Genomic DNA, 27,866 nt, shown 5'->3' on the forward strand with positions numbered 1-27,866 from the left:
ACACTTATCATGAACACATATAAGATTTTAGTAAATTAACGGAAGTTAGGGAATGAATGGTTCCCATAAACACGAACAAATCAACGGAAATCGTAACTAATAAACAAGCGAACCTGATCATAATTCATCCTAATATTATGAAGGAAACCAAATGACTCGACGGAATATAAGACTAAGTTCTCATTATCACGTGTAAGCGAATGCTATGCTGAAACTGTAATACTGTGAAATTTATATATTTATATATATATATATACATATATATATATAAACAATAAAAAAACATTACACACACTACCATGTATTTGACACACACACGCATATTATACTCTTTTGCTGATTGTCAGTCTGTAGTCAAATTGAAATTTTTTAAAAAGGTTCTTTATTTTTACTACTTTTTTCGACCACGAGTTTTAATTATACTTCAACGAAAACTTTAACATAGCTATACCGATTCAGGATTTAGAGAAAGCAGCCACTGATAAACAGAATTTACAGTTCAGACGTTTATTGTTAACAACTGAACATTAATTTTTTATATTATGAGACAAAATGTAATATGTACACACTTAATAGTGTATAATGTACCGTAAGAGTAAAAATTAATCTCATCAAAATCTAACTAAATGTATTTAATTACAATCAAGTTTTAATACCAACATAACTGTCTTTACACACACATAGACACATACACATAAACCTAGATTATATTTACACGGTAAATTATAAATATTTCCAAAGATAAAATGATATACTGTCCTATCGGTATAGCACAAACGTTCTGTGAAGGGCTGACTCGTCACCGCTTTGCCACCGCGCGTAGTTCTGACACGAATTCACGTCGCGAACTTTTGACGGGCTAACTTCTTGAACGATCCTAACCGAAAGGCTGGAAGTTTTAGTTGCGGGTTATTTTTATTTCTATTATACACGTTTTATTTAACACCCGGTGATAGCAGAAGAGTCAGTTCAATTCAGCCTGCAACATCCCACTGCTGGGCATAGGCCTCTTTATCCGTGTAAGAGTAGGATCCTAGGCGGATATGTTCGCTACTATAAGTAACTTGACTTGACGGTCGCTAAATTTTTTACTTATTTAGTGCGAATTATTCACACGGCTATTGCTAGTAATTATTTATTGTCATTATATATTGTTGAATTTGAAAAACTTTAAGTTAGGCGATAAATTACAATTTTTAAATTCGCTTCAGTCTGTAATATCCCACTACTAGGCCTCTTTCCCCATGTAGGAGAAGGATCAGAGCTTAATCCACCACGCTGTTCCAATGCGGGTTGGCGGATATATTCCCTACTATGAGTAACGATCGCTATCAGGTGTACATGATAACAACCGGGACCGACTGCTTAACGTGCTCTCCGAGGCACGGTGGGAAGACCCATAAGGACTGCAAAAACACCCAGACCACGGCAAACACCTGTATGGCCACTACAAATGTTTGTCATGTACGGGGATCGAACCCGCAACCGCCAGCCCAACAAGTACAATCCATGGCTGTAACCGTTGCGCCAACGCAGCGACAATTTGTAACTTACATAATTAAAATGAAACATCACCGCGGACAGGAACAAATATACCAAATCACTAGTTTCCGTGGTTACGTAATTTAGATATTAGCTATTTTGGTAGTATTTTAGGTGATTGAAATTTCAGGCGCGTATCTATGCGTCATTTATATTTAGAATTGAGTATTTGTCGCATCGGAATTGCAATTTATGTGTTGTGTTACATTAATATAAATAATCCAATGAACTGAATTGAACTAAATCGGCCTAATGTTTTATTATAATTAATAGAATCGATAAATAAATAAATAAATAAACGTCTCACACTCAACACCTCGCAGTAGGGATATACAAGCACAACGCCCAGACCACGACAAACATCTATATGGCCGATACAAATGTCTATCGTTAGCGGGGATCGATTCCGCGATCGCCAGTGCAACAGCCAGTGCTGTGACAGTCGCGCCAATGCGCTGTCATATAATGAATAGTATGTAACATTATTATGAGATTGCGTGCTTTGTGAGGTTAAGGTTGGGAGATCCACGAGGGGAATCCTAAACTTTATATAAGTTGATAATATTGTTATGTTTTAAGGCACTTTTAAATGAAAATGGAACTATATAATACTACAAATATCTATCGTAAGAGGCGACTAAGGGATAGCACAGTTCAACTACCACATTGGAACTTTAAAAGCCGACCGATGGTGGGGTAACCATACAACTGCTGGCTTTGAAATACACAGGCCGAAGACGGGCAGCAGCGTCTTCGGTGCGACAAAGCCTGCCCAGCGTGGTGATTATGGGCAACACACATGGGTTCACTCCATTTTTGGCGCGAACTTGTGAAGGTCTATGTCCAACAGTGAACTGCGATAGGCTGAAATAATGATGATGATGATGATGACGAATATCTAACAAATAAGTCAAATGTAAAATCAATTGAATTTAAATAATAATAATATAATATAAAATTTACGCGACGAAGCCAGGACTGTTTCTTGTTTCAAAATTGATTTTCCAGTTTAAAAAGTATATCGTGTCACGAGAAACAAGGCTTTAAAACATAAAGATTTAGTAATACCAAAAGTTTCATTTTTTTACGGGTAGAAACTATAATTTGACATTCTAATAACATTGAAAATCAAACTAAGTGAAGCCGCACATCAAGTATACCTTACGATTTAAGTTTAGACAGAAATATTAATTACCGTAACTAAGTGAAAGGTACTTCGGCCATATTTGGTACATTCTGAGGTCAATTGCTGTACTTTCTCTTTTTAGTACTTCCTTATCAATATATTCGTATAAGCATGTAAGGCAGTCGTGGCCGAGCGGTTAAGGCGTCTGACTAGAAATCAGATTCCCTCTGGGAGCGTAGGTTCGAATCCTACCGACTGCGAACTTTTTTTGGTTTTTTAATGAGTCGAGTTTCATTATAGTTCGATTAAATCAATCAGTAGATATGTATAAATAATTGTGTTTGCCAGCAAACGAAAAAAAAAACCGACTTCAATTACATCGACAAGTAATACAACCTAGGTAGATGAAAAAATAGTCAAGTAAATACGCGTTATCAAAGATTACTCCAAAAGTTTTAATCAGATCTCGATGAAATTTAAATGTGACATGATGAACATCGACTTGAGATTAAATTAAAAATCATCGAAATCGGGACACCCAGTAAAAATTTATGCGTATTTTCGAGGGTTTCCCTCGATTTTTCTGGGATTCCGTCATCACATCCTGGTTTCCTTATCATGGTATCACACTTAAAATCTCCTTTCCAACAAAAAAAGAATTATCAAAATCGGTTCAAAAACGACGAAGTTATCCCCGAACACACATAAAAAATATATATCGGTCGAATAGAGTAACCTCCTCCTTTTTTGAAGTCGGTTAATAAATAATGAACAATCGCCGGTATCCTTTAAGCGTGTACCTTATTAATATAGGAAGCTCTGAGGCCTAATACGTGCATTAGTTGCATAATATCAAATCAAATCCTTGACATATAATTCACCCCATATAGGGAACGTCGAATGTGAGAGATTTATTTATTTACTTATAACACACATAACGCTAATACAGTAATGTAAGCACAATATCAGATGATATTGTGTCTCTCTATGTACATCAGATCCTATTTATTTACATAAGGCTCAAGCGGAAGATCAACATGGAACGGAAAGGCGAGATTAACTTAATGATTGTTGGTTAACCAAGCAATTTATTGTGAATAAAATTAATCTTCTCATACATCTCTCGATTTAATGAAGAAAGACGTACGAATCTTAAATGTGTATTTTTTTTTACATAAAGCCATGTGGTGTCGTGGGACACCAGATAGGAACGAAGTGCCTTATTATAAAATATTAATTTCAAGTCATATTCGAGGTACAAAGAAAATAATTATTCGGGTAAAGGTACATTTTTTGTTATTTTTTTTTATTCGATAAAATCGAAAAAGCTACACCTTCATTTTATTTATAATGATTTATCTAATATATATTATTCGATAAAATCGAAAAAGCTACACCTTCATTTTATTTATAATGATTTATCTAATATATATTATTCGATAAAATCGAAAAAGCTACACCTTCATTTTATTTAAAATGATTTATCTAATATATAAAATTCTCGTGTCGCGGTGTTTGTAGTTAAACTCCTCCGAAACGACTTGACCGATTCTCATGAAATTTTGTGTGCATATTGGGTAGGTCTGAGAATCGAACAACATCTATTTTTCATACCCCGAAGTTATAAGGGGGGGGGGATTAAGGGGGTTAGTAACATATATGGCAAAACAACGTTTGCGGGGTCAGCTAGTAAAATATATATAATAAGGATCGAATGATATAATATTAATAGAAAACTGCAATAATAACCATAGTCATCACATAAACTATACACTAGACAACAGTGTATATGTGTCTTATAGCAGTGTGTATAGCCATTATACATAGTCTATACATAAAAAAACGTATGCTTTTTAACGTTACGGACGTTTTTTGCCGCCTAGAATACCCCCCCACAACGCCCCATAAGGAACTTCGTTCCGATAAGGTTGAGAAGTTGAAAGTTTAATTGCTATTGGTATAAAAATCATCAAAATCGGTACACCCAGTAAAAAGTTATGCGGATTTTCGAGAGTTTCCCTCGATTTCTCTGGGATCCCATCATCAGATCCTGGTTTCCTTATCATGGTACCAAACTAGGGGTATTTCCTTTCCAACAAAAAAAGACAACGGAGTTATCCCTGAACATACATAAAAAATATATATATATATATGGTCGAATTGAGTAACCTCCTCCTTTTTTTGAAGTCGATTAAAATATGATTAAATATTACAAAATGGTGATGTGTTTAATCATCAAAAAACTAAAAAAAAAAAAGTGTATTTTAGACCACACGATTGAAGTAAAACGTCTTGAGCTCCACGTAACTTATATCCCCCTTTCAACATCCGTTCACGTCGCCTTATCACGTTTACCGTAAACCTCTCGTCACCCATTCACCAGCTCACTCCCCAAGTCAAGCGTACATAAAGATCTTTTACTTCAAAATTGATCTAATTTATAATATTTAAATATGACTATTATAAAAATATACGTATTCATTTATATATATAAAAAAAAGCTAGTGGTAAGCACCAAATAAATATAAATTTAAATATGAAAAGTAATCACGTTAGCTTAAAACAATATCTTAGACATAACCATTTTGTTGTGGTAATAACTTAATTTCTTTATTTTCAATTATTTGTGATAATATAATTGTTTTGCGCTAAAATTACATTTACCAATTCTTGATTTTGATTTGAGGAGAGACCGAAAGATATTGTTTGCGAAACAAAAACATCTCCTGACTACATCCGGCACAAATGCGTACTTCCAGCCGGGTAAGCCAATTATCCGGACAAACCGAGCGACAGTACCGGTAGTAGTATATCCGGGTCCGGATTGAAACTTGACCCAGAATCGCTTACACTTTGAAATTTAAATAATAGGAATTAACTGATTCATAGATGGCTGTCCAGGCGAGGGGGGAGGGGCGAAGTCAAGGGGTTTCATCTGTATGTTTCAATTTATATGAAAAGAAAGGATGATGACATAACAGCAATATTCATTGAGTGGGTTAATAATAGAGCAAAATCTGACAAAGTGGATATATTCGTTTTATACAAACTTCTCGTAAAGATCGATGCAAAATATGTCTTTTTACTGTTGGCCAGTTGTTCGCTAAGTACCAATGTTACGCTAGCTGAACCATCTCATATATAGAAACATAAAAAACGTAATAAGTAAACAGCTATAATATTTACAACATTATGAATTTGATAAAGATAATCCATAACAAATAATCCGTTAGATCACAATATAATTCCTTAATCTCAGTTCCAACCCAAATTTACTGTTACTGGCGATTAAACAAGCCATTATAATACAACGGACAAAACAATATTCAGAACTATCGAGTGAATTATTATATGAGGGGTCACTTAATTTATATATTTACTTTAAAACTGTGATCATTTCGAAAGAGTCATTGGACAGTAATCTCCATCTGTTCAGAGGTTAAAACTGTAACGAAGTGCGTAACTCCTAAACTGTTTAGCGGACCTCGTAAATAAAGCGAATAGGCCTCCGTAAGCCCAGTATCAAAGTGTGCTTAGCGGAGGAGCCATTAAACGCGTGATTATTAACGTTTATAAACAAAGTACCATATAATTATTCTATGCTATTTAACTGAGGTAGGGCACAGCAGGAATTTCCTGCTCAAAATATGGAGCAGCCCGACTGGGGTTGTACCTCGACCTTACAGAATAATACTGTTTTCAAGCAGTATTGTGTTTCTGTTGGTGAGTAAGGTGACAAGAGCTACTGAGGAGGATTGGGTATAGGGTCGGCAACGCGCTTGCGATGCTCCTGGTGTTGCAGGCGTCTATAAGCTACGGTAATCTCTTACCATCTGGTGAGCCGTACGCTTGTTTGCCGAACTAGTGATATAAAAAAAAATGCTAAAATAAATCAGTAAATGGTAGAGAGGATAATATTATTAATAGTACAATAAATGAATACGCATGTAAGTGTTATCTAAAAACTTCTATGGAATTTACACGGCTTTTTTATATCTGTTTTTACATCTTCTAGCATCGTCGGTCGATAACACGGTCGTCTGTTCCTATAGTAAGCAACTTAATGATTGGGTTACAGGTAACCGATCCTTATAACCATATTTTTATTGATAAATATATATAGAAACATGTAAATATATTCGCTTCACTTCAGCCTGTAATATCCCACTTCTGGGCATAGGCCTCTTTCCCCATGTAGGAGAAGGATCAGAGCTTAATCCACCACGCTGCTCCAATGCGGGTTGGCGGATATATTCCCTACTATGAGTAACGATCGTAATCAGGTGTACATGATAACAACCGGGACCGACGGCTTAACGTGCTCTCCGCGGCACGGTGGGGAGACCCCACAAGGACTACGCCCAGATCACGGCAAACACCTGTATGGCCAATACAAAAGTTTGTCATGTGTGGGGATCGAACCCGCAACCGCCAGCGCAACAGGCACAATCCATGGCTGTGACCGTTGCGCCAACGCGGCGTCTAACTAATAAATATATAAATACAAATACCAATCCCCAGACCCAGACGGTAATCTAACCCGCAACCCTCGGAACAGAAAGCAAGGCCACTACAAACTGCGCCAATGGGCTAGTCAAACGTAGATATTTAGGTCAGATAGCGGATGTATAAAATGAACTCTGTATATAATTATTCCAGATTATTCATTGAAATGTGTACACGTCAAACTGGTAACTTCTTCATTTTTAATGTCACTTGAAACGTGACTGTACAATTTAATTCTCGCGGTACTTAGAATAAAGATTAAAAAGGTACGATACCTACAGCTTGATGTGGTTTTTGTTACAAGATTTATGACCTTTCATAAGTCATTTTTATTTTCCATCTTCATAAGTAAATATAGAGTTTGACTTTTTCAAACATTAGATGAAATCTCTGAAGGTTGTGTAGGCGTTGTTTTGATATGATATAAATAACAACGTGAGTCGAGAGAAAACATCACGAATTTAAATATAGGACATCGCTTTTGATGTTTCGTGCATTACCTTTAAAAATAGATCTCATATTTTATTATTAAATTTTTTAGCTATTTGTTAATCTATATAAATAAATAAAATTGGAGCGTCTGTTTGTAATATTGAAATAACCGCTTTTTACTAAATGCACATGGATGATGCACTGCATATATACCAAAATGACATTTTTTAAAATTTTTGTCTGTTTGTCTGTCTGTCTGTTTGGTCCGGCTAATCTCTGAAACGGCTGGACCGATTTCGACGGAACTTTCACTGGCAGATAGCTGATGTAATAAGGAGTAACTAAACTTATGGCTACTTTTGTTTTAGTAAATTTATTTTATAACTCTGTGAACTGAACAATAACTTTTTTGTTAATATCCACACGGACAAAGTCGCGGGCACAGCTAGTTCATAATAAATAGCTTGAAAAATTAATGCGATAAGACATTATAGTAATATACATCTAAGAAATATAATTTTACTAACTGGTGCACAATATGATATATTTATGTTATTATTAAGGCAGTGCCAAAATTTGTTTCATTTTATACATATTTTATATATATATGCACTAGCTGACTCGGCAAACGTTGTCTTGCCGCTAAACGCTATTTAAAAATAGGGGTTGGTGGTAGAAGGGTGAAAATTTAGGGTTGTATGTATTTATCAACGCCAAATCATAATAAAATAAAAAATAAATAATTTATCTAAAAAAAAAAAAAAAAATAGGGGTGGACTACCCTTAACATTTAAGGGGATGAAAAATAGATGTTGTTCGATTCTCAGACCTATCCCAATATGCACACAAAATTTCATGAGAATCAGTGAAGCCGTTTCGGAGGAGTTTAACTACAAACACCGCGACACGAGAATTTTATATAGTATATGTACTAATATTTAAATACTCGTATATGTATGTTAAGTTGAAATCGTGATCGAGAGAAAAGAGAGAAACAAGTTGGAAACAAGCCAGGCTATTTAAAACTTTAAACAACATCGGTTGTAAGCTGTCGATAGCTTGTTTGCAAAACCAGTGAAAAAAAGACTGAACGCAGCGAAAAGGGTGCAAAGCTAGTTAAGTCTACATGCAATAAAAGTTATTCGTACTACACTGTTGTCGTCAAGTAGGTTGAAATAACCTAAAATTTATTCGTCTACTATGCTGTATTGGCTAACTTCGCTACGCCATATATTTTTTAAATTTGCAATAAAAATATCGCGGTCATTAAACGAAATAAAATATAGCCTAAATTATAAGTTGGTCAAGGTTACATATCTGTGCAATATTCTTTAAATTGGGTTCGGTAGTTTTAGAGATTAGTCCGGATAAACATTGTAACACGAGATTTTTATATATCTAGATATACTTGCTGTGTGGTTACGGCAGTAAAGAATATAGACGCAACCCTTCCTTTCCGTGGGTGTCATAAGAGGCAACTAAGGGATAGCACAGCTCCACTACCACTTTGGAACTTAAAAAGCCGACCGATGGCGGGATCACCATCCAACTGCTGGCTTTGAAATACGGCCGAAGACGGGCAGCAGCGTCTTAGGTCCGACAAAGCCAGCCCTACGGTCAACAACCCGTCTGCCCAGCGTGATGACTATGGGCAACACACATGAGTTCACTCCACTTTTGGCGCAAACTTGTGGAGGCCCATGTCCAGCAGTGGACTGTATTAGGCTGAAGTGATGATGATGAGTGAGTGATAATTTATTTCCTAACTCATAGTTATATTAGTATAGTATTTACATTAATGTTTCATTAAGTATTACTTCTTTCTGTAATGTACAACTAGACAATTGATAATTCACTGCAAACAATTTTCAACCATATTTGTGAGTAGCGACTTATTCGTATATCACAAATAATTCTGTCAAAATCTAATATATAAAATTCTCGTGTCACAGTTTTCGTTGCCATACTCCTCCGAAACGGCTTGACCGATTTTGATGAAATTTTTTGTGCTTATCCGGTATCTATGAGAATCGGCCAACATCTATTTTTCATCCCCCTCAATGTTAGGGGTAGTCCACCCCTAAATTTTTTTTTTATTTTTTAGACAAAATTTTTAATTTCTATTTTTTATGATACAACATTAAAAAATACATACAACCCTAAATTTTCAACCCTCTACCATCAACCCATTTTTAAATAGCGTTTAGCGGCAAGACAACGTTTGCCGGGTCAGCTAGTGAAAATACAAATCGCTCGTTCCCTGGCCTCTGTTAAAGTGACACTCCTAATTTAGTATCGTATTTATTGTTGTAGTGTTTTAGTTGGAGTCGGTTTAAGATTAATCCAAAGTTATATTCGAGAACCATCCACTAGCCTCCAGTTTCGAACTACAAAACCCAGATTACGGTCTGAACTTAAAATTAATTAATCAGACGTTTGTTAGTTTTTAAATAAGAATTAAAATGCAAATTATGTAAATATCTCATAAAAACTATTCTCTCATATTAAATGAATGTAATTTTTCTTGATATTAAGTTTGTGAAGTCTCTTTTTTTTTAAATAAATATCTTAACCACCACTCACGGTCGTCTGTTCCTAAGGTAAGCAACGAAATATTTGTGTTATAGGTAACAGCCGACTGAATATAGACTGAAGATATTGTTTTGATGAATTTATATATGTGTATATTTGTATATTATATTTGTATATATAAATAAATATGGTAATATCACACCCAGACTCTGCGTGGGAATTGAACCCAAAAACTCTGTGCACAAAGCTGGGTCACGACAAACTGCGCTATCTGGCTATTCAATTTATTGAATTACTGTTTAAGTGACTTAAAAAAAGGTTATATATATATATATATAATTCTCGTGTCGCGGTGTTTGTAGTTAACCTCCTCCGAAACGGCTTGACCGATTCTCATAAAATTTTGTGTGCATATCGGGTAGGTCTGAGAATCGAGAAAATCTATTTTTCATACCCTTAAATTAAAAGGGGGGGGGGGGGGTTAAGAGGGTTAATAAAATATTATGAAATTTTGTGTGCATATCGGGTAGGTCTGAGAATCGGCCAACATCTATTTTTCACTCCCGTAAGTTATAAAGTTATAATGAGGGGGGGGGGGGGGGGGGTTTGAGAAGGTTAATAAAATATATGGCAAAACAACGTTTGCGGGGTCAGCTAGTATATAGAGTTGATTGTATTTTGTTATATATACACGCCTTTTGAAAAATTATTAGAATAAATTTTAAATTAATCCTTTATCTTAAGTCACTTAGAAATCCAAGTGATAAGACTATCTTGGGGATTTTGATTCATTGAAATCAGATTATTCGACATTTACAGTTTTTGTTATATTGTTAAAACCATAGCATGACGTTTTATAGCCTAAAATTGTTTTTCACAAAGTGAAGTTTAGTATTCAAGTTTAGTAAATGCTACAAATTTATTTCTGGACCGACTTAAAAAAAGGAGGAGGTTCTCATTTCGAGTGTATATTTTTTAATGCGTGTACCTTAAAACTTTTAACTAGCACTGATTTCGATGATTTATTTTTTAATCGAAAGGTGATGTTTGTCATGTGATCCCATTAAAATTTTATCGAGATTTGACGAGTACTTGATATTTTTTAACTGAGGTAGGGCACAGCAGGAATTCCATGCTCAAAATATGGAGCAAGCCGACTGGGGAAGTACCTCGACCTTACAGAAGATCACAGCTAAATAATACTGTTTTCAAACAGTATTGTGTTCCTGTTGGTGACTAAGGTGACCAGAGCTCCTAGGGGGGGGGGGGGGGGGGGGAGATTGGGGATTGGGTCGACAACGCGCTTGCGATGCTTCTTGTGTTGCAGGTGTCTATAAGCTACGGTAATTGCTTACCATCAGGTGAGCCGTACGCTTGTTTGCCGACCTAGTGATATAAAAAAAAAATAGTCGGCTAAAAATGACGAATAATGCACAATGCTGTGCTATCGCAAGAAAGCCAGTTCCTCTACACAACCTTACAGAAAACTTGGAATAATAATCAATTTAGAATGTACAATACTATTGCACTTAAAGAATAAACTTGTAAAGGTACATTTATAACGTCATTGTATATAAAATTACATTTTAATAAACTTATTTGATTCACAGAGACTATTATAAAAAAATATATAAAACTGCATTTTATTGAAATAAATTTATTTTATTAAATACACACCCAAAAATAAACACATAAATAGATTTACACCATTAACTTCTTAATATAATTAGCGCTCATTTGAGGTTAACGATATTTTGAATCTTGTATTAATCGTACACGATACATATACAACCTTATGTAATACTTTTGATTGTAACTTTCACTGAGTCTCATACATATCAATGCTCTTTTCGCCTATCAACGAAAGCAGTCGTGGCCGAGCGGTTAAGGCGTCTGACTAGAAATCAGATTCCCTCTGGGAGCGTAGGTTCGAATCCTACCGACTGCGAACATTTTAGCCCAAACTATTGCTTTTTTGTGTTTTTTTTTTTTAATTATGATCATTTCATCTATACTTATTATAAAAATAAGTCCCCCGGCCGCGTCTTTCTGTCCTCCTGTCTGTCCTCCTGTCTGTCCTCCTGTCTGTCCTCCTGTCTGTCTGAACGCGATAAACTCGAAAACTACTGAACGGATTTTTATACGGTTTTCAAAAATAGAAAGAGTAATTCTTGAGGAAGGTTTAGGTATATAATTTATTATGCTTTTATGTAAATTAGCTGAAATACGGCGACAAATGTTGAAGAGGTCGCAAAAAATCTCGCCAAATGGGAACTTTCCACGCGAACGCCGCGTAAACTAGCAAAGATACAGTTAAGTAATGTACTAGAGAATTCAAAATCTATAAAAATGCTACAAAAAAGTTCGCGATAGCATATCTCTATCTCTTACGGTTGACTTACAATAACCACTTTTATGTTAACATTTTTAATTAAAAACATTACGTTATTTTCAAAGCTATTTTCTTTAGTTCGGTATTAATCCTTATCCAAATGAATATGTTAGTTAGCTTAGTCATTTAATGCAGATTAAAATTGCTCTTTACACTAAATCAATCAGATGAATAGTTTTTGAGATATCGTTGTTAGAAGTAATTAGTAGTGAAACTTTTTTAATGCTTGGCGAGCATTGAGATGCCTACGGCGAGTCCATCCCCTCTGCCCCGCATCGCTCGACCGCCTGCTCAAGCTATATAAACCGGGCGATGTAGCGCGCGATCCGCCATAGTAAACAGACTTTGGTAGCAACTGAACGCATTGCGTATATCGACTGTCATCGGCTTACTACGGGTATTGCTGTTCGGCATTAAATCTTGCTATTGGTTCCTATTATTATGCTATTGTTAGTTTTAATTAATTATTTTCATACTTAGTAGGTGGTGTAAGAAACCTTTCAGTTTACTTTCTTCTTTTCGTTTGGTTATTTCGTTACTTTTTAAATAACCAAGTACCTTACTTTTCCGTACTTGGTTGCTATAAATAGATTTTTGTAAATAATTTTCGTGAGTCTATTTAAGTTCATGTATATTCCTTAATTAATTATTTTCATACTTAGTAGGTGGTGTAAGAAACCTTTCAGTTTACTTTCTTCTTTTCGTTTGGTTCTTTCGTTACTTTTTAAATAACCAAGTACTTTACTTTTCCGTACTTAGTTGTTATAAATAGATTTTTGTAAATAATTTTCGTGAGTCTATTTAAGTTCATGTATATTACTTTTTTGTTACTTGGGTGTTGTAGGGAAGTTGTTGTAAATAAATATTATTTAGATTCATTAAACTGTTTCTATTAAGTACCTCTTTATTCAATTTCTTATTAAACTTAGGTAGATAATCATGCCGAGAAGAAGGCCAAATATAGGACGCAGTACATCTGCTGCTAAAAGACTTCGTTTGAATCGGAATAGTGAAAATAATGAAGAGAGAGAACTGCGTTTATCATTGGACCGTGAAAGACATATTTCGCAAAGACTGCGAGAGTCTTCTGCGGAACGTAACGCACGTTTGTCGTTGGATCGTGAAAGACATGTTTCACAAAGACTGCGCGAATCCTCTGCTGAACGTAACGTACGTTTGTCGTTGGACCGTGAAAGGTATGTTTCGCAAAGACTGCGTGAATCCTCGGCAGAACGTGATTTACGTTTGTCGTTGGATCGTGAAAGACATGTTTCACAAAAACTGCGTGAATCCTCTGCTGAACGTAACGTACGTTTGTCGTTGGACCGTGAAAGACATGTTTTACAAAGACTGCGCGAATCCTCTGCTGAACGTAACGTACGTTTGTCGTTGGATCGTGAAAGGTATGTTTCGCAAAGACTGCGCGAATCATCGGCGGAACGTGATGTACGTTTGTCGTTAGATCGTGAAAGACATGTTTCACAAAGACTGCGTGAATCCTCTGCTGAACGTAACGTACGTTTGTCGTTGGACCGTGAAAGACATGTTTCACAAAGACTGCGCGAATCCTCTGCTGAACGTAACGTACGTTTGTCGTTGGACCGTGAAAGGTATGTTTCGCAAAGACTGCGCGAATCCTCGGCGGAACGTGATTTACGTTTGTCGTTGGATCGCGAAAGACATGTTTCTCAGAGGCTACGCGAATCCTCTGCTGAACGTAACCTACGTTTATCTTTAGATCGTGATAGACACAATGCTTTAATGGAAACTGAAACATCTGAGAGAAGACAACTCCGACTACAAAACGATCGTATTCGGCACATAAATTTTAGGAATAATATGCCAACTAATGGAACACAAAATAATAATAGATGGTCCAATAAAGAGTACTCGGCAATGAATTACAGTACAACAATTGATTATCAAAATTATCGTATCGTTTGTATAGGTTCTCCTTCCATTGTTTGTCAATACTGTTCGGCACTGAGATGGAAAGATGAGTCAAAAGGTTTATGTTGTTCAAATGGTAAGGTAAAATTAGATGAAATAGGTGCTCCACCTAAACCTTTAAATTCTCTACTTGATGAAAGTCATCCAAAGCATACAGAATTTATGCGTCATATTCGGCGGTATAATAATGCGTTCCAGATGACTTCATTCAAAAGTCAACGAGTAGTTGAAAACGGCTTCATGCCAACATTTAAAGTCCAGGGCCAGGTTTACCACCTTGCAGGTAGTCTTCTTCCACAAGTTCCTGACGACCATAAGTTTTTGCAGATATATTTTATTTCCGATCCTGAAGTTCAAGCAACGACTCGATGTAATATTAGTAATAGTAATTCAAGAACACCACTTGATAACTCTATAGTAGGTCATTGCAAAACATGTTGCATTTGCATAATAGATACGTACAATCTTTTAAAACTGCAATGGAAAGTATCTCTCTCGATGTCCCAGATTACAATGTAGTAATTCATGCCAGCAGCGTACCTGACGGTGAACACCGTGGACGGTATAATGCTCCTTCTACCAGTGAAGTAGCAGTTGTCATTGCTGGACAACAATTTGACAAAAGGGATATCGTTCTTCGAAGCCGCGACGAAAATCTCCACAAAATTTCCGAACTACATCGTTCATATGACAGTCTTCAATATCCATTGATGTTTTGTCGAGGTGAAGACGGATACACAATTGATATTCCCCAAGTTAATCCTTCTACAGGAGACAGAGTACAGAAGAAAGTTTCATGTATGAATTATTATTGCTATCGTTTAATGGAACGCCATAATCATTATAATGTTTTACTAAGGTACGGAATGTTACTGAATCAATATGTTGTAGATCAGTATGCTAAACTAGAATCAGAACGTTTAGCTTTTATACGAAATAACCAAACACAATTACGCGCAGAAAATTATATACACTTACAGGATGCTTTACATTCTAATGAACACACGACAAACAATATTGGGCAGCTGGTAATATTACCGTCATCTTTTACTGGCGGACCAAGATACTTACACGAAAAAACTCAAGATGCCATGACCTATGTCAGGAATTACGGGAAACCTGACCTCTTCATTACTATGACCTGTAATCCTAATTGGAAAAAAATAAAAGATAATCTGCATTCCACCGCAACACCTCAAGACCGATATGACATTTTAAATCGTGTGTTTCATTTAAAAGTACAAAAACTATTACACTTAATAAATAAGGTAAACGTATTTGGTCCGACACGCTGTCACATGTATACGGTGGAGTGGCAAAAACGTGGGCTGCCACATATACATTTGCTTTTGTGGCTGACAAATAAAATCAGGCCCGACCAAATTGACACAGTTATAACGGCAGAATTACCAGACCAAGACGAAGACCCAACATTGTATGACATCGTGGTAAGGAACATGATTCACGGACCCTGTGGAGCTTTAAACCCTAACTCGCTATGCATGCATGAGGGAAAATGTTCAAAAAAATTCCCAAAACCATATCAGAGTCAAACTTCAACTGGTGATGATGGCTATCCAAAGTATAGAAGATTATCACCAGAGGAAGGAGGACGCAAGGCTGCTATTCGTAATTACGAAATTGATAACAGATGGGTAGTGCCTTACAATAAACTATTATTAAAAATTTTCGAGGCGCATGTTAATGTAGAACTTTGCAGTTCCGTGAAATCAATAAAATATGTCACTAAATACATCAATAAAGGAAGTGACCAGGCTACGTTTAGTTTACATTCTACAAATGAAGTAGAAAAATTTCAATCTGGCCGCTACATTTGTAGTTCTGAAGCACTATGGCGGATTATGTCCTTCAATATTCATGAAAGAGCACCAACTGTCACACACCTCGCTGTTCATTTAGAAAACGGACAGCGGGTGTATTTCACTGAAAATAATGTAAATGACATTGTGAATAATCCAAGAGATACTACTTTAACAGCGTTTTTCAAACTATGTGCAGAGGACGACTTCGCAAAAACTCTGACCTACGACAAGGTGCCTGCCTATTATACCTGGAATCAAAATACGAAAAAATTCCAACGACGAAAGCAGGGGGCGGTAGTTCTCGGGTACCCTGGCGTGAGAAAAACAGATGCTCTTGGAAGGGTGTACGTGGTACACCCTAATAATGCAGAATGTTTTCATTTGCGGTTGTTACTCCACGTTATAAAAGGCCCTACTTCGTTTAGAAGTCTCCGCACTTTTGAAGGTGTAACTTACGACACATTCCAAGGGGCTTGCAAAGCTATGGGCCTCCTCGAAGATGACAGTCACTGGGAGAGTACGCTCTCTGAAGCAGCCATATGCTGTTCACCAAAATCACTTAGGTGCTTTTTTGCCATTATGATATCGTTCTGCCAAATCACGGACCCGCATCTTCTTTGGCAAAACTATCAGGAAAGTATGTCCGAAGATATACTGCAACGCAGACGACAAGAACTGTCATCAGATGATTTAGAGTACGACCAAAATATTTTTGATGAAGCTTTAAATGAATTAAATAAAGAGGTCGAATCTCTATCAGGTAAAAGTATAAAAGATTTTGGTTTTAACTTGCCGTTAAATTCAAATCTTTATGCAATGAACAACATCGAGGATTTACGAGAGACTGACTATGATTACACCCAACTCTTACAGACAATTCAAGATGAACATCGCTTAAATCCAGAACAAAAAATTGTTTACGACCAAATATTGTCATCAGTTAATAGTAATGAAGGGAAAATGTTCTTTCTAGATGCACCCGGGGGCACGGGTAAAACATTTATAATTAATTTATTATTAGCAAAAGTAAGGTCTGACAGAAAAATTGCTCTTGCCGTGGCGTCGTCCGGTATTGCAGCCACACTTTTGAAAGGCGGGCGAACTGCACATTCCACTTTCAAACTACCTTTAAAAATTTGCAGTGACGACGTCTCTAGCGTTTGTAACATCTCAAAACAGAGTAAAACAGGTAAATTAATGCAGGATTGTAGCTTGATTATTTGGGACGAAGCTTCCATGTCCCATAAAGCATCAGTTGAGGCATTAGACAGGACAATGCGCGATTTACGCAACAGAAATTGCCCAATGGGTGGCTGCACCGTTTTGTTTTCTGGAGACTTTCGTCAAATTTTGCCAGTCATAGCAAGGGGGACTAGAGCTGACGAAGTCAATGCATCACTCAAAAGATCTTATCTTTGGCCACATATTACAAAATGTGAACTTAATACAAATATGAGAATTTTGTCCTCCAGTGAAGACAATAAACAATTTTCAAATAACTTACTTCAAATAGGTAATGGTGCATTTCAATCCGGAAATGTTAAAATCAATCTTAGTAACCTATGTGTTTTGGTCCAAAATGTGGAAGAATTGGTTGAGACCGTATATCCCGATATTACTAATATAACTACAAAGACTTTATGTTGGTTTAAGGAAAGGGCTATATTGGCACCTACTAATGAACAGGTTGATAAAATTAATCATTTAATTATTTCCAAGTTTGAAGCACCATCACAGATATACTATTCAGTTGATACAGTTTTGGATACCGCAGAGGCAGTACATTATCCAACTGAATTTTTGAATTCTTTAGTTCCTCCCGGAATTCCTCCACACAAGTTAATATTAAAAGTGGGTTCACCAGTGATATTACTTAGAAATTTAAATCCCCCAAAATTGTGTAATGGCACGAGACTCAAAATAGTTAAATTAAAAAACTTTCTTATCGAATGCACTATTTTAACTGGCTGTGGTACTGGTGATACTGTTTTAATTCCCAGAATACCGATGATTCCCTCCGGATTACCCTTCCAATTCAAAAGACTGCAATTTCCAATCAAATTAGCCTTTGGTATTACTATTAATAAGGCACAAGGCCAAACTTTAAAAGTTGCAGGAATAGATTTAACTGATCAATGTTTTTCTCACGGCCAGTTATATGTTGCCCTTTCAAGGGTGACATGTACAAATAATCTGTTTGTGTTTACTAACAATCCGTCAGAAGTAATGAACGTTGTGTATAAGGAAATATTTCAATAGAAATATTCCTTATACACAACGTTTCAAGTAAAAAGTATTCACTTTTAAATATCCGGTGCCTACCTTACAGCTTCATCATCAACAATGTGTAGATATCTTTGTCATCACATATACTTCTTTATCTATACCTAAAACACTGGATGTGTCTATAATATGCGAGGAGTTATTTCAATTACTCTAGGCTCCCATCACCACATCCTGACCTGGCTACTATAGGACCAGCTGCAATGTTTACTCTTTCAAACATAATAAGAATTATCCAAGTCGATACACTGGCCTCGAAGTAATAGGGAAACATAGTCATTATTGGGGAGTTTCGACGATGATATGATATACCTAATCATCGTATTTTTAAAAACAGACAAACAAGTTACACATAAAAATACCAAAATCGTCATAGGTTTGCCTATAATATTTAAGAAGTTCCTGCGATTTCACCAGGATCCCATCATCAGATCCTAACTGGACAATGGGACCACCTGCATACGCACCATATATTAAAAAACATCCCTACGAATTGAGAACCTCCTCCATTTTTGAAGTCCGAAATCCACACGGGCGAAGCTGCGGGCGGAAGCTATCTATATAAATAAAAATGAATGTTGTTAAGCGCATAACTCGAGAATGTCTCGGCTAATTTATTTTTTTGTATGTTCCTTAAGGCCCACGGAAGGTGTTAATACAAAAAAAAATTTACTATTGACAGAACGAAGTCTGTCCGGGCAGCTAGTATGATTATAAATAAGTAATTAAACAAATAATTATACATTTGTTAGTCACTTTAATTCTGTTTTGAGAGAAAATAATGCAATATTATTAACTATCAAAATTATCATCAGTGTCCAAAACATATACAAATTGATTTGATTTTCCAAGCCATAGGCACATAAATTTTTCCAATTGAATGAAATAATAATTTTCATTACGCGTATGCACAAATTAATATTACAATTTTGTGAACCGTGTTTCTTTATATGTTAATTGTTTTTTCTCGACGCACAATTTATTATTTGGAAGGGAGTAAAACATAGCCTGACTGGGGAACTACCTTACAGAAGATCACATCTAAATATTACTCCTGCGGGGATTGGGGGTAGAATCAGTAACTATGCCACGATAGTTGCCTACTATCAGGTGACGCTTGATTGCCGACCTAGTTGTATAAAAAAAGCACTTCCCACGCTAAATATATTTATGAATACTAGTTTCAACCAGATACATACATTTTCCTGACGTCATTGTCAGTGACGTCATGACTATGGTTTAATATCATTGTTTTTAAGCCATAAGTCAATTATGTTGTGAATATTTATTTATTTATATTTATAACTTCACCATCAGTTAGCAATTAATTTTTAATAGATTTTCGTTTTTATTGAGAAAAGCTTACGAATTCGTAAGATCTATTATCATTGTTAAGAAATAATTGTTGTACAATATATAATATTACGTTAAACATTCAAGAGTAGAATAAACACAGAACCCTTTTCCGATCGCACGGTTCGTATAGATCATCGTTAGCATTGCGATACTCAAAGGCATACTTCGTTTGAAGCTTTATTAAAAATACCATCGCGATTTTTAATCGAACTCAGCAAGCAGCTGTAACGATACCTACAGGAGAAAACCAAATCAGATTTATACAGTTTTTGGCAACGTTACCGAGGCAGTCAATAATTTTTATTGCATAATTCCAAATGCTATTAATAAATTATTTATCGTTGTGTCCATTTGTTATAAGTATTCTTTGACGGTTAGCAGGAAAGTGGACATAAGGTGCCAATCAAACCACTAATTGCAAATTCATGCGACGTTTCGATCCTTTATTGGACCATCATCAGGCATCTACAAAATACAAACATTGAAGAAAGTTGTACAACCAATTAATCCATACGTTCCACGTTATTAATAAAGTTCACCTATCAGATGTTGATGTTAATGATCTTAAATTTTTTGTAAGAGACAGTAAAATGGCAACACTGCTTGTTCAGAAAAGAGAAACAGAATAAAGAAGACTAAATTAAAAGTACTTGAATACAAATAGTAAAGATTTAAAATAATTATTTTTATTTATTTTCTTAAGTAACAAAATTTGTTTTCATGATTAATAAGTACCTAGAAATGTAAATTTTTTGTTTTGATTAGATTAACAAAACTTCTTGGCTCTTTAGTTTTAGTGCTAAGTTGAAACATATATGATCTTCCACATTTTGTGATGTTGAAGTTGCATCCGCGACGGCATTAAAATTAATTCACAAATCACACAATATAAAAAATATCAACACATGTCATTACTTTGCTAGTTGCGTGGTTTAGCGAATAAAATATAATAAACTTTGAATTGTTGCTGACAATTTCTCATGCAGCTATTTTCATGGAAATAATGTTAGAAATCCAATCTAAAGCGCTGCTAACTACTGCTATTATGCTAGCCGAAGTACCCGGCGCTAACTCTAAGCTAGTGGTGAATTCATCACAACCATTTTCTGCCATTGAATTAACTCCCACTATACCGGATGGATGAACCACAGGACCTCCAGAGTCACCTCCACATATCGTAGCTTCTACCCTGCACGAAGAAACTACGCATAGTGGCGAATATTCATACAATATCTTGAAATTATTTGTTACACTAGAACACTTATTTATCATTCCGTTTAGAACTTGCAACGGTTTTTCATTTATTGATGCATTTGTAGCTCCAAATCCAAGAATATTAACTTCGTGACCAAATAGAGCCGTATAGTCTAATGCACTAATTTTGGCGTAACGAGAAACTAATATATTTTTACTTCGAAATAGTCCCATATCATAATATGCAGAAAATTTGTATTCTATATATTGTGGATGAATATGTACATCTAGAATAGGGCTTATTTGACCCTTTTCTTTTGGAAAATAACTGTTGAATCTTGCAAATGTTTTGAGAGTTTTATCATAGCAGTGAGCTGCAGATAAAATCCACTCAGATGTTAATGCAGCTCCTGTGCATAATGGTTCATAATTAACTACAATTTTATCTTCTACAAGATTCTCTTCCTTTATTTCAAGTTTAATAGCAAAAGGGAACTCTTCCCTCAGCGCGTCCCGGCCTCCGATTACTCGTAATGCAGCTTCACAGTTTGATAAATTCAAAACAAATAAGAAATATAAAAAATTCATGGTACAGTTAAAAGTTTAAAAGTAATACATATACCAACTTACCATAGTTCCTTATCACGAAAACAGTAAATTTATTTGATCATAAAATAATTTTTCAATATTTATTATTTTCAATCCAGAAATATTTTTATGTTATCGAAAAAGGTTTTCACTAAAAAAATTCATGTTGAAAACGTACAATTTTTTATTGATTGAATATAAAATATGTATGGGCTGAATGAGTGTAGTTTAAGCCTAGCACTTGGCAGAATCAGTTTATTTCTGTTTCGTAAAGAGTTATTCTGTATTTGATTACGTTTCGTATAAAGATGTTTGTATTACAAATATGTATTTCTAAAATATAAAGGCAAGTTTTCTGCACTTTTGTAAATTGGCTCGGCAGCTGTCAGTTTGGGCTAAATTAGCAATAGGTCTGATAAATTTATTTTGGAATTTTAATAAATTAGGAATATAAGTGATATTTCTTACATAATAAGTAAATTGCACCTATTGGCATACAACACTATGACACAATTATCTCGCATATGACTTATAGTTCATTTCGGAAATTTAGAATCTAATTAATTCGAATCCTGTGGAATGACTATTTTAAGGCCAACATACACGTAAAGCTAAAGTGTTATACTATGGATTATAGAACATCACCGAAATTTTAAGTAACACGACTGTGTCGAAAATTTGTAAAGATATCACTTACTGCCCTTCCTGGAATGAAATCTATTCCATTTTTATTAGTTTTTCTCGAATTTCATTTATTCAACCGATTGCAATAGGCAGTCGTGGCCGAGCGGTTAAGGCGTCTGACTAGAAATCAGATTCCCTCTGGGAGCGTAGGTTCGAATCCTACCGACTGCGATTTTTTTATCTTAATATCAGTAACAGTAATATATTATGAAAGTAATTAAATCATAAACTATACATTTTTATACACTGCGTTTTGTGTAGTGCACAATAATAGCATTTATTATTTTGATTAAAGACTGTTGCCTCATGAATAGTGTGGTTTTCGATTTTATCGTTAATTTATTGATAATTAATTTCTTTTGATGATTATTATTAGTGAATGTAGAGCAGAAAACAATTTTTCATTTAACACATTATTAAAAATTAATACAATTTTTTTACTGTGTGGCTACGGTACTAAAGAATATAGCCACCCCCTCTCTTCCCATGGGTGTCGTAAGAGGCGACTAAGGGACAACACAGTTCCGCTACTACCTTGGAACTCAAAAAGTCGACCGGTGGCGGGATAACCATCCAACTGCTGGCTTTGAAATACACAGGCCGAAGACGGGCAGCAGCGTCTTCGGTGCGACAAAGCCAGCCCTGCGGTCACCAACCCGCCTGCCCAGCGTGGGGACTATGGGCAAAACACATGAGTTCACGTTATTTTTGGCGTAAACTTGTGGAGGCCTATGTCCAGCAGTGGACTGTATAGGCTGTAATGATGAATACAATTTTTTTGAGTATAATCTTGTACGGTATTACGAATATTGTTAATTATTTAATGTTTAATTTTTATTGAAATATACATTTTGTTGTTGATGAGTTTTATTGAGGGAGGGAGTAAATTAAGCAGTAGGAAACATGTAACTCAAAATTCGGAATAACCCGACTGAGGAAGCAATCTTACAGAAGATCACAGCTAAATAGCACTGCTCTCAAGTTCCGTTCTTGTAGGGAGTATAGTAGCCAAAGCGTCCGGGAAGGGTCAGGAATATGGTCGGCAATGTGCTGGTCATGCAAAACCAGGAGGTTTTACTGGCGTCCATAAACAACGGTATGCGCTTACCACCAGGCGTCCAGTAAGCATGTTTGTAACCTCATTGTAATAGAAAAAACGCATTTAGCAGCATTCAATACACCAAATATGTATTCTAAGGTTGTATAATTGTGTTTGATTGCAAACGAAAAAAAAAAATACATCGATAAGTAATACAAAGTAGGTAGATGAAAAAAGAGTCAAATAAATACGCGTTATAAGAGATCACTCAATAATAAGTTATCAGATTTCAATTAAATTTAAATAGCACTCAAAAAACAAGAATCAGCTTTCGATTAAAATAAGAAACATCAATATCCGTACATTCAATGAAAAGTTATGCGGTATAATACATCGTATTATTAGATATAACTCGAAAAGTACTAGGAAATCTCAATTAAATTTAAATGGCACCACTTGTTATGCACCACCTTTTGATTAAAAAAAAATCATCGAAATCGGTTCACCCAGTCTAAAGTTCAGAACTTAATATACATAAAAAAATGCAATCGAATTGAGAACTTTTTGGAAGTCAGCTAAAAGTAAAATCCATGACGTGCTTACTGTTGAACGACCTATCATTCTGCGCAGATATTGTATTGTTTGCATGAAAGATGGGCACAGACCTAGTATGATGCAGTTACTCAAAACATTTCAAACTCTAAGCAAAATTAGTATTGTATTTGCCTGTGGACAATTAGCATGTAGTACCTCTTTGTGTTTGAATTTGCTTCACTCGCTAGCGATATCTACGACTGGATGTATTCCTATGCCGTCACTTAGGCTCGAGAACAGTGCATACATTATTTTCGATTTCACAATGTGCGCATCCTCTTGCCCCTGGCGTACTGTGCGTTAGAAGGATTAGGTGAGCCTAAATTACCGAATCATCGGCGGTTACTCTTTCGCCTAAGGTTACATGTCAAAGTTCATGTGCTCTGGTATGTGATGTGACAAAATTTAATTAGAGCGCTGTGTTAACGGTAAACCTTTTTGGCAGATGTGTTGTTGATGTAAATTAACGGATCAGCTTATGTCGCACTGCTGGGCATAAGCCTCTTTCGCCATGTGGGATAAGGATCAGTAAATCAAACTTATTTACTTAAAATACCTTCATGTTTGAGACGATAATCCTGTATAAAATCAAGAATCTGATTTTAGGCTAACTTCATCACAAGGCTCGTGTTCGGTGCATAAATAGCAACTTTTGATTTCATAATAGACTCTTTTGACAGGATAGGACCTTAATACATATAAGTGCTTGCATATCAGTCTGAATATCTGTCTCAGAACTTTTCCTCCACACAAGAGGGGTCATACATTAAACATGCTAAAGAGAAGCTATACCTTTTTAGCTATGGAAGCTGTACCTGTAAATTTTTAAATAAATTTGTGCCCTTGAAATATGACCTTGAAAACTTTTAGCCTAGATTTGGACCCGTGTCTTTGTGTCTATTTTGGTGATCCATTTACCGCACCGTTGACTATAGTATGGTAACATACGTAGCTAAGGCTAGATACAATTAGTTAGTTATCACGTCCTACGCCCACTCGGCGCGTCATTAATATCATTACTGGAGCATAATTAATGAACGCTTACTGCACATTATACACGATTGTTAGCTAGTGTTGACCTTCGACTTCAGGAGCTCATCGATACAAAAAAGAAATTTAGAATTTATTTAAGGCTTTAAGACATTTTGGGCCTATTGTACCGGTTTGGATAACTTTATTCGATAGATGACGGTATACAAGTCCTAATTACCTATTCTACCTCCTGCTATTAAGGTCTATACGCAACTTATCTGCACGATTAGCTTTGTACACAAACGGTGTGACAGGCCCTTATTGTGTTGTAAGTGAAAATTTGAAGTCTGTATTGAAAAGCAGTGTTGTAATTTATTCTCGTTTATTCTTCATGAATAATTTAAAACTCTTATAAAAATATTTAAAGTGATTTGAGATTGAAACAAACCGCTAATCAGAATAAAAGTAATAAAATTATACACAAAAATTTACAACATATTTTTCGATTTTCAAAAATCAGTTCTTTTAAGATTACAAAGTTTTGTTGAACGATCAAAGTGTAATTAAGTGACGTTACAAGCGAGTAATTAATATAATCATCAACGCAATATATCATATAGCGATATCTCTAATTAATCGAATATCGCTCACGACCGACAGACGTATGATTAATTTCGTTAGTGTATGATTACTGCTAGGTCTAGTTCGGTTCACAATTACCGCTTGTTATTAATTAATTGCAGTTCGGACGATCGGCTTAAGGATCTACAAACTATTATTATTATTATTTGAATGTTAATATCGACAGATATGTTTTTACTACATTTCGATATCAAGTGATTGGGTTATGATAACATACACGCCTTGCTCAGAATGATTCATCATTTAATCACCATTTCAGCCTATTACAGTCCACTGCTGGACATAGGCCTCCACAAGTTCACGCCGAAAATGGCGTGAACTCAAGTGTACGGCGTGGGCAGGCGAGTTGGTGACCGCAGGACTGACTTTGTCGCACTGAAGACGCTGCTGCCCGTCTTCGGCCTGTGTATTTCAAAGGTAGCAATTAGATGGTTATCCCGCCATCGGTCGGCTTTTTAAGTTCCAAGGTGGAAGTGGAACTGTGTTATCCCTTAGTCGCCTCATACGACACTCATGGGAAGAGAGGGGGTGGCTATATTCTTTACTACCATAGCCACACGGCAGAATCGACTCTCAGAATGATTATCGAAGTGAAACTTATTTTGAATCATCGTCATTGTGATTGACGAAAAATGAGTCACGATGGAAAAAGGATCACATACTCGTACATCTATATGAGATATAGGAGAGAAAAATGTATGAGATAAAATACATTATTGCTCAAAACGCGTGCGCGCTTACGACCTTTTTCACGAGGCCGTGATCATCGTCAAATGTTTGAATGTGCGTTTTATAGAAAAAATAAATGGAAAAATATACGGTACTGTCTTTTAACAACTGGAAAGAATCTTTCATGACAATTTTCTTATTTTTTTTTTGTCATCAATGGCTTAATATAATAAAATTCTTTAACTACTAAGGTAGAGTGTTTAAGTGGATGGGCTGCATGATCATTAAATAACTTCCGCTGGATTGCGAGTTAATTTGGCGGAGCGAAGTCAGTAGTGACTAGCTCATGGGCAATTGACGGAATACGCGTCCAATTGGCGGTATTCGTGCATATGTGGTACTAACTGGGTTTAACCAGCCGGGAATATCAAGGAATATCTTGGCGTTTATTTTTTTTTCACTTGTATTGTCCTATTTACTCAATTCACTGAAGATTCAAACCAAGATTTAGCGGTCACAGAACACGCTGTTACATACATTCTCATCTTTTGCGCGTTCTATCACCTGTCACAATAACCTTTTTCTTCTGTCTATTTTATGCACAGATATTTCGAGATCAAGTCTATTGTAGCTCCGGACCCAACAAAATATAATTTTCTCAATGATTTACTAGATTTGATGTCCTATGGCTTCCAGGTGGGGTAGAGGGCCTACACAGTGCTCCGCCATCGTGTTCGGTTCTGGGCGATTCGCTTCGTTTGCATGCCGATCGCCTGCAGTTCCGATCGCTTCACTTCACCTCCCACTGCGAACTATGTTATATATGTATGAATTATGAATATTTCACATATACTTTAAATAGTTACAATTTTTAAAAAGCTCCACAGTATCAACCTCCTTTGCAAGTTTTATACTAATACTAAAGAACATTAGTCCCATCCCGTTTATCCATCGCAGATCTTCTGAAAACAAAGCGAACATATCAAATCAACGAGCACGTCCCAGTGTATCGTATAAATCATAAGCTCGCTCCGCATATTAAAGCCCGCGCCGCGCGACCCTGCGTGCCATAATTCGATCACCGCTGTTCACTAATCACTCGTTCATTTACATACAATTCATTTGTTTTGCGCCGCAGCGCCCAATTTGACGTGCGATTGTTTGACTGCGCCATTTTAGTGGCTTCGGTTTGTTCGGTCTTCTGCCACATCTTACTGGTTATTGGTATTTATTTTTTATGAATTTAATCTTATTTTATTGTTAAAATAGTATACCGCCATTCTTTTTAACCAACTTAAAAAATTGAGGAAGTTAGTCAGTTCGACCGTATATATATATTATGTATGTTCGGAGATAACTTCGTTTATGAACCGATTTTTAAGTCTGGTACCATGATAAGGAAACCAGGATTTGATGACGGTATCCCAGAGAAACCGAGGGAAACCCTCGAAAATCCGCATAACTTTTTACTGGGTGTACCGATTTTAATGATTTTTAATTTAGTCGAAAGCCGATGTTTATCATATATACAATTAAATTTCA

The 27,866-nt window shown here is 35.8% G+C and overlaps 2 protein-coding genes and 3 non-coding genes across 5 annotated transcripts in view; 4 read left to right on the plus strand and 1 right to left on the minus strand.

Annotated features, from left to right (window-relative positions):
- The first annotated feature begins 2,846 nt into the window (after positions 1-2,846).
- Positions 2,847-2,928, plus strand: Trnas-aga. The gene has a single exon. It is a non-coding gene; the product is annotated as a tRNA-Ser (tRNA).
- A 9,076-nt stretch (positions 2,929-12,004) lies between these two features.
- Positions 12,005-12,086, plus strand: Trnas-aga. Its single transcript has one exon. It is a non-coding gene; the product is annotated as a tRNA-Ser (tRNA).
- A 3,692-nt stretch (positions 12,087-15,778) lies between these two features.
- Positions 15,779-18,562, plus strand: LOC123668440. Its single transcript, XM_045602174.1, has 2 exons — positions 15,779-17,492; positions 17,817-18,562. The coding sequence occupies exons 1-2, from the start codon at positions 15,779-15,781 to the stop codon at positions 18,560-18,562; spliced, it is 2,460 nt and encodes an 819-aa protein (XP_045458130.1).
- A 2,358-nt stretch (positions 18,563-20,920) lies between these two features.
- Positions 20,921-27,866, minus strand: part of LOC123668449 (chymotrypsin-like elastase family member 1) — a 57,828-nt gene continuing 50,882 nt past the window's right edge. The window contains exon 2 of the mRNA XM_045602186.1: positions 20,921-21,675. Coding sequence (XP_045458142.1) covers positions 20,921-21,675 — 755 coding nt within the window. The remainder of the gene's footprint in view (positions 21,676-27,866) is intronic.
- Trnas-aga lies at positions 22,498-22,579 on the plus strand. Its single transcript has one exon. It is a non-coding gene; the product is annotated as a tRNA-Ser (tRNA).

The sequence above is a fragment of the Melitaea cinxia genome, chromosome 3 (assembly GCF_905220565.1).
Source record: "Melitaea cinxia chromosome 3, ilMelCinx1.1, whole genome shotgun sequence".
Lineage (NCBI taxonomy): Eukaryota > Metazoa > Arthropoda > Insecta > Lepidoptera > Nymphalidae > Melitaea > Melitaea cinxia.

Bases quoted from the DNA above. Each gene is read 5' to 3' on its own strand.
- LOC123668440 (XM_045602174.1), top strand. From the start codon at position 15,779: ATGTATACGGTGGAGTGGCAAAAACGTGGGCTGCCACATATACATTTG. The intron at 17,493-17,816 runs GTAAATTAATGC...TACTTCAAATAG, and splicing joins CTCAAAACAGAGTAAAACAG to GTAATGGTGCATTTCAATCC.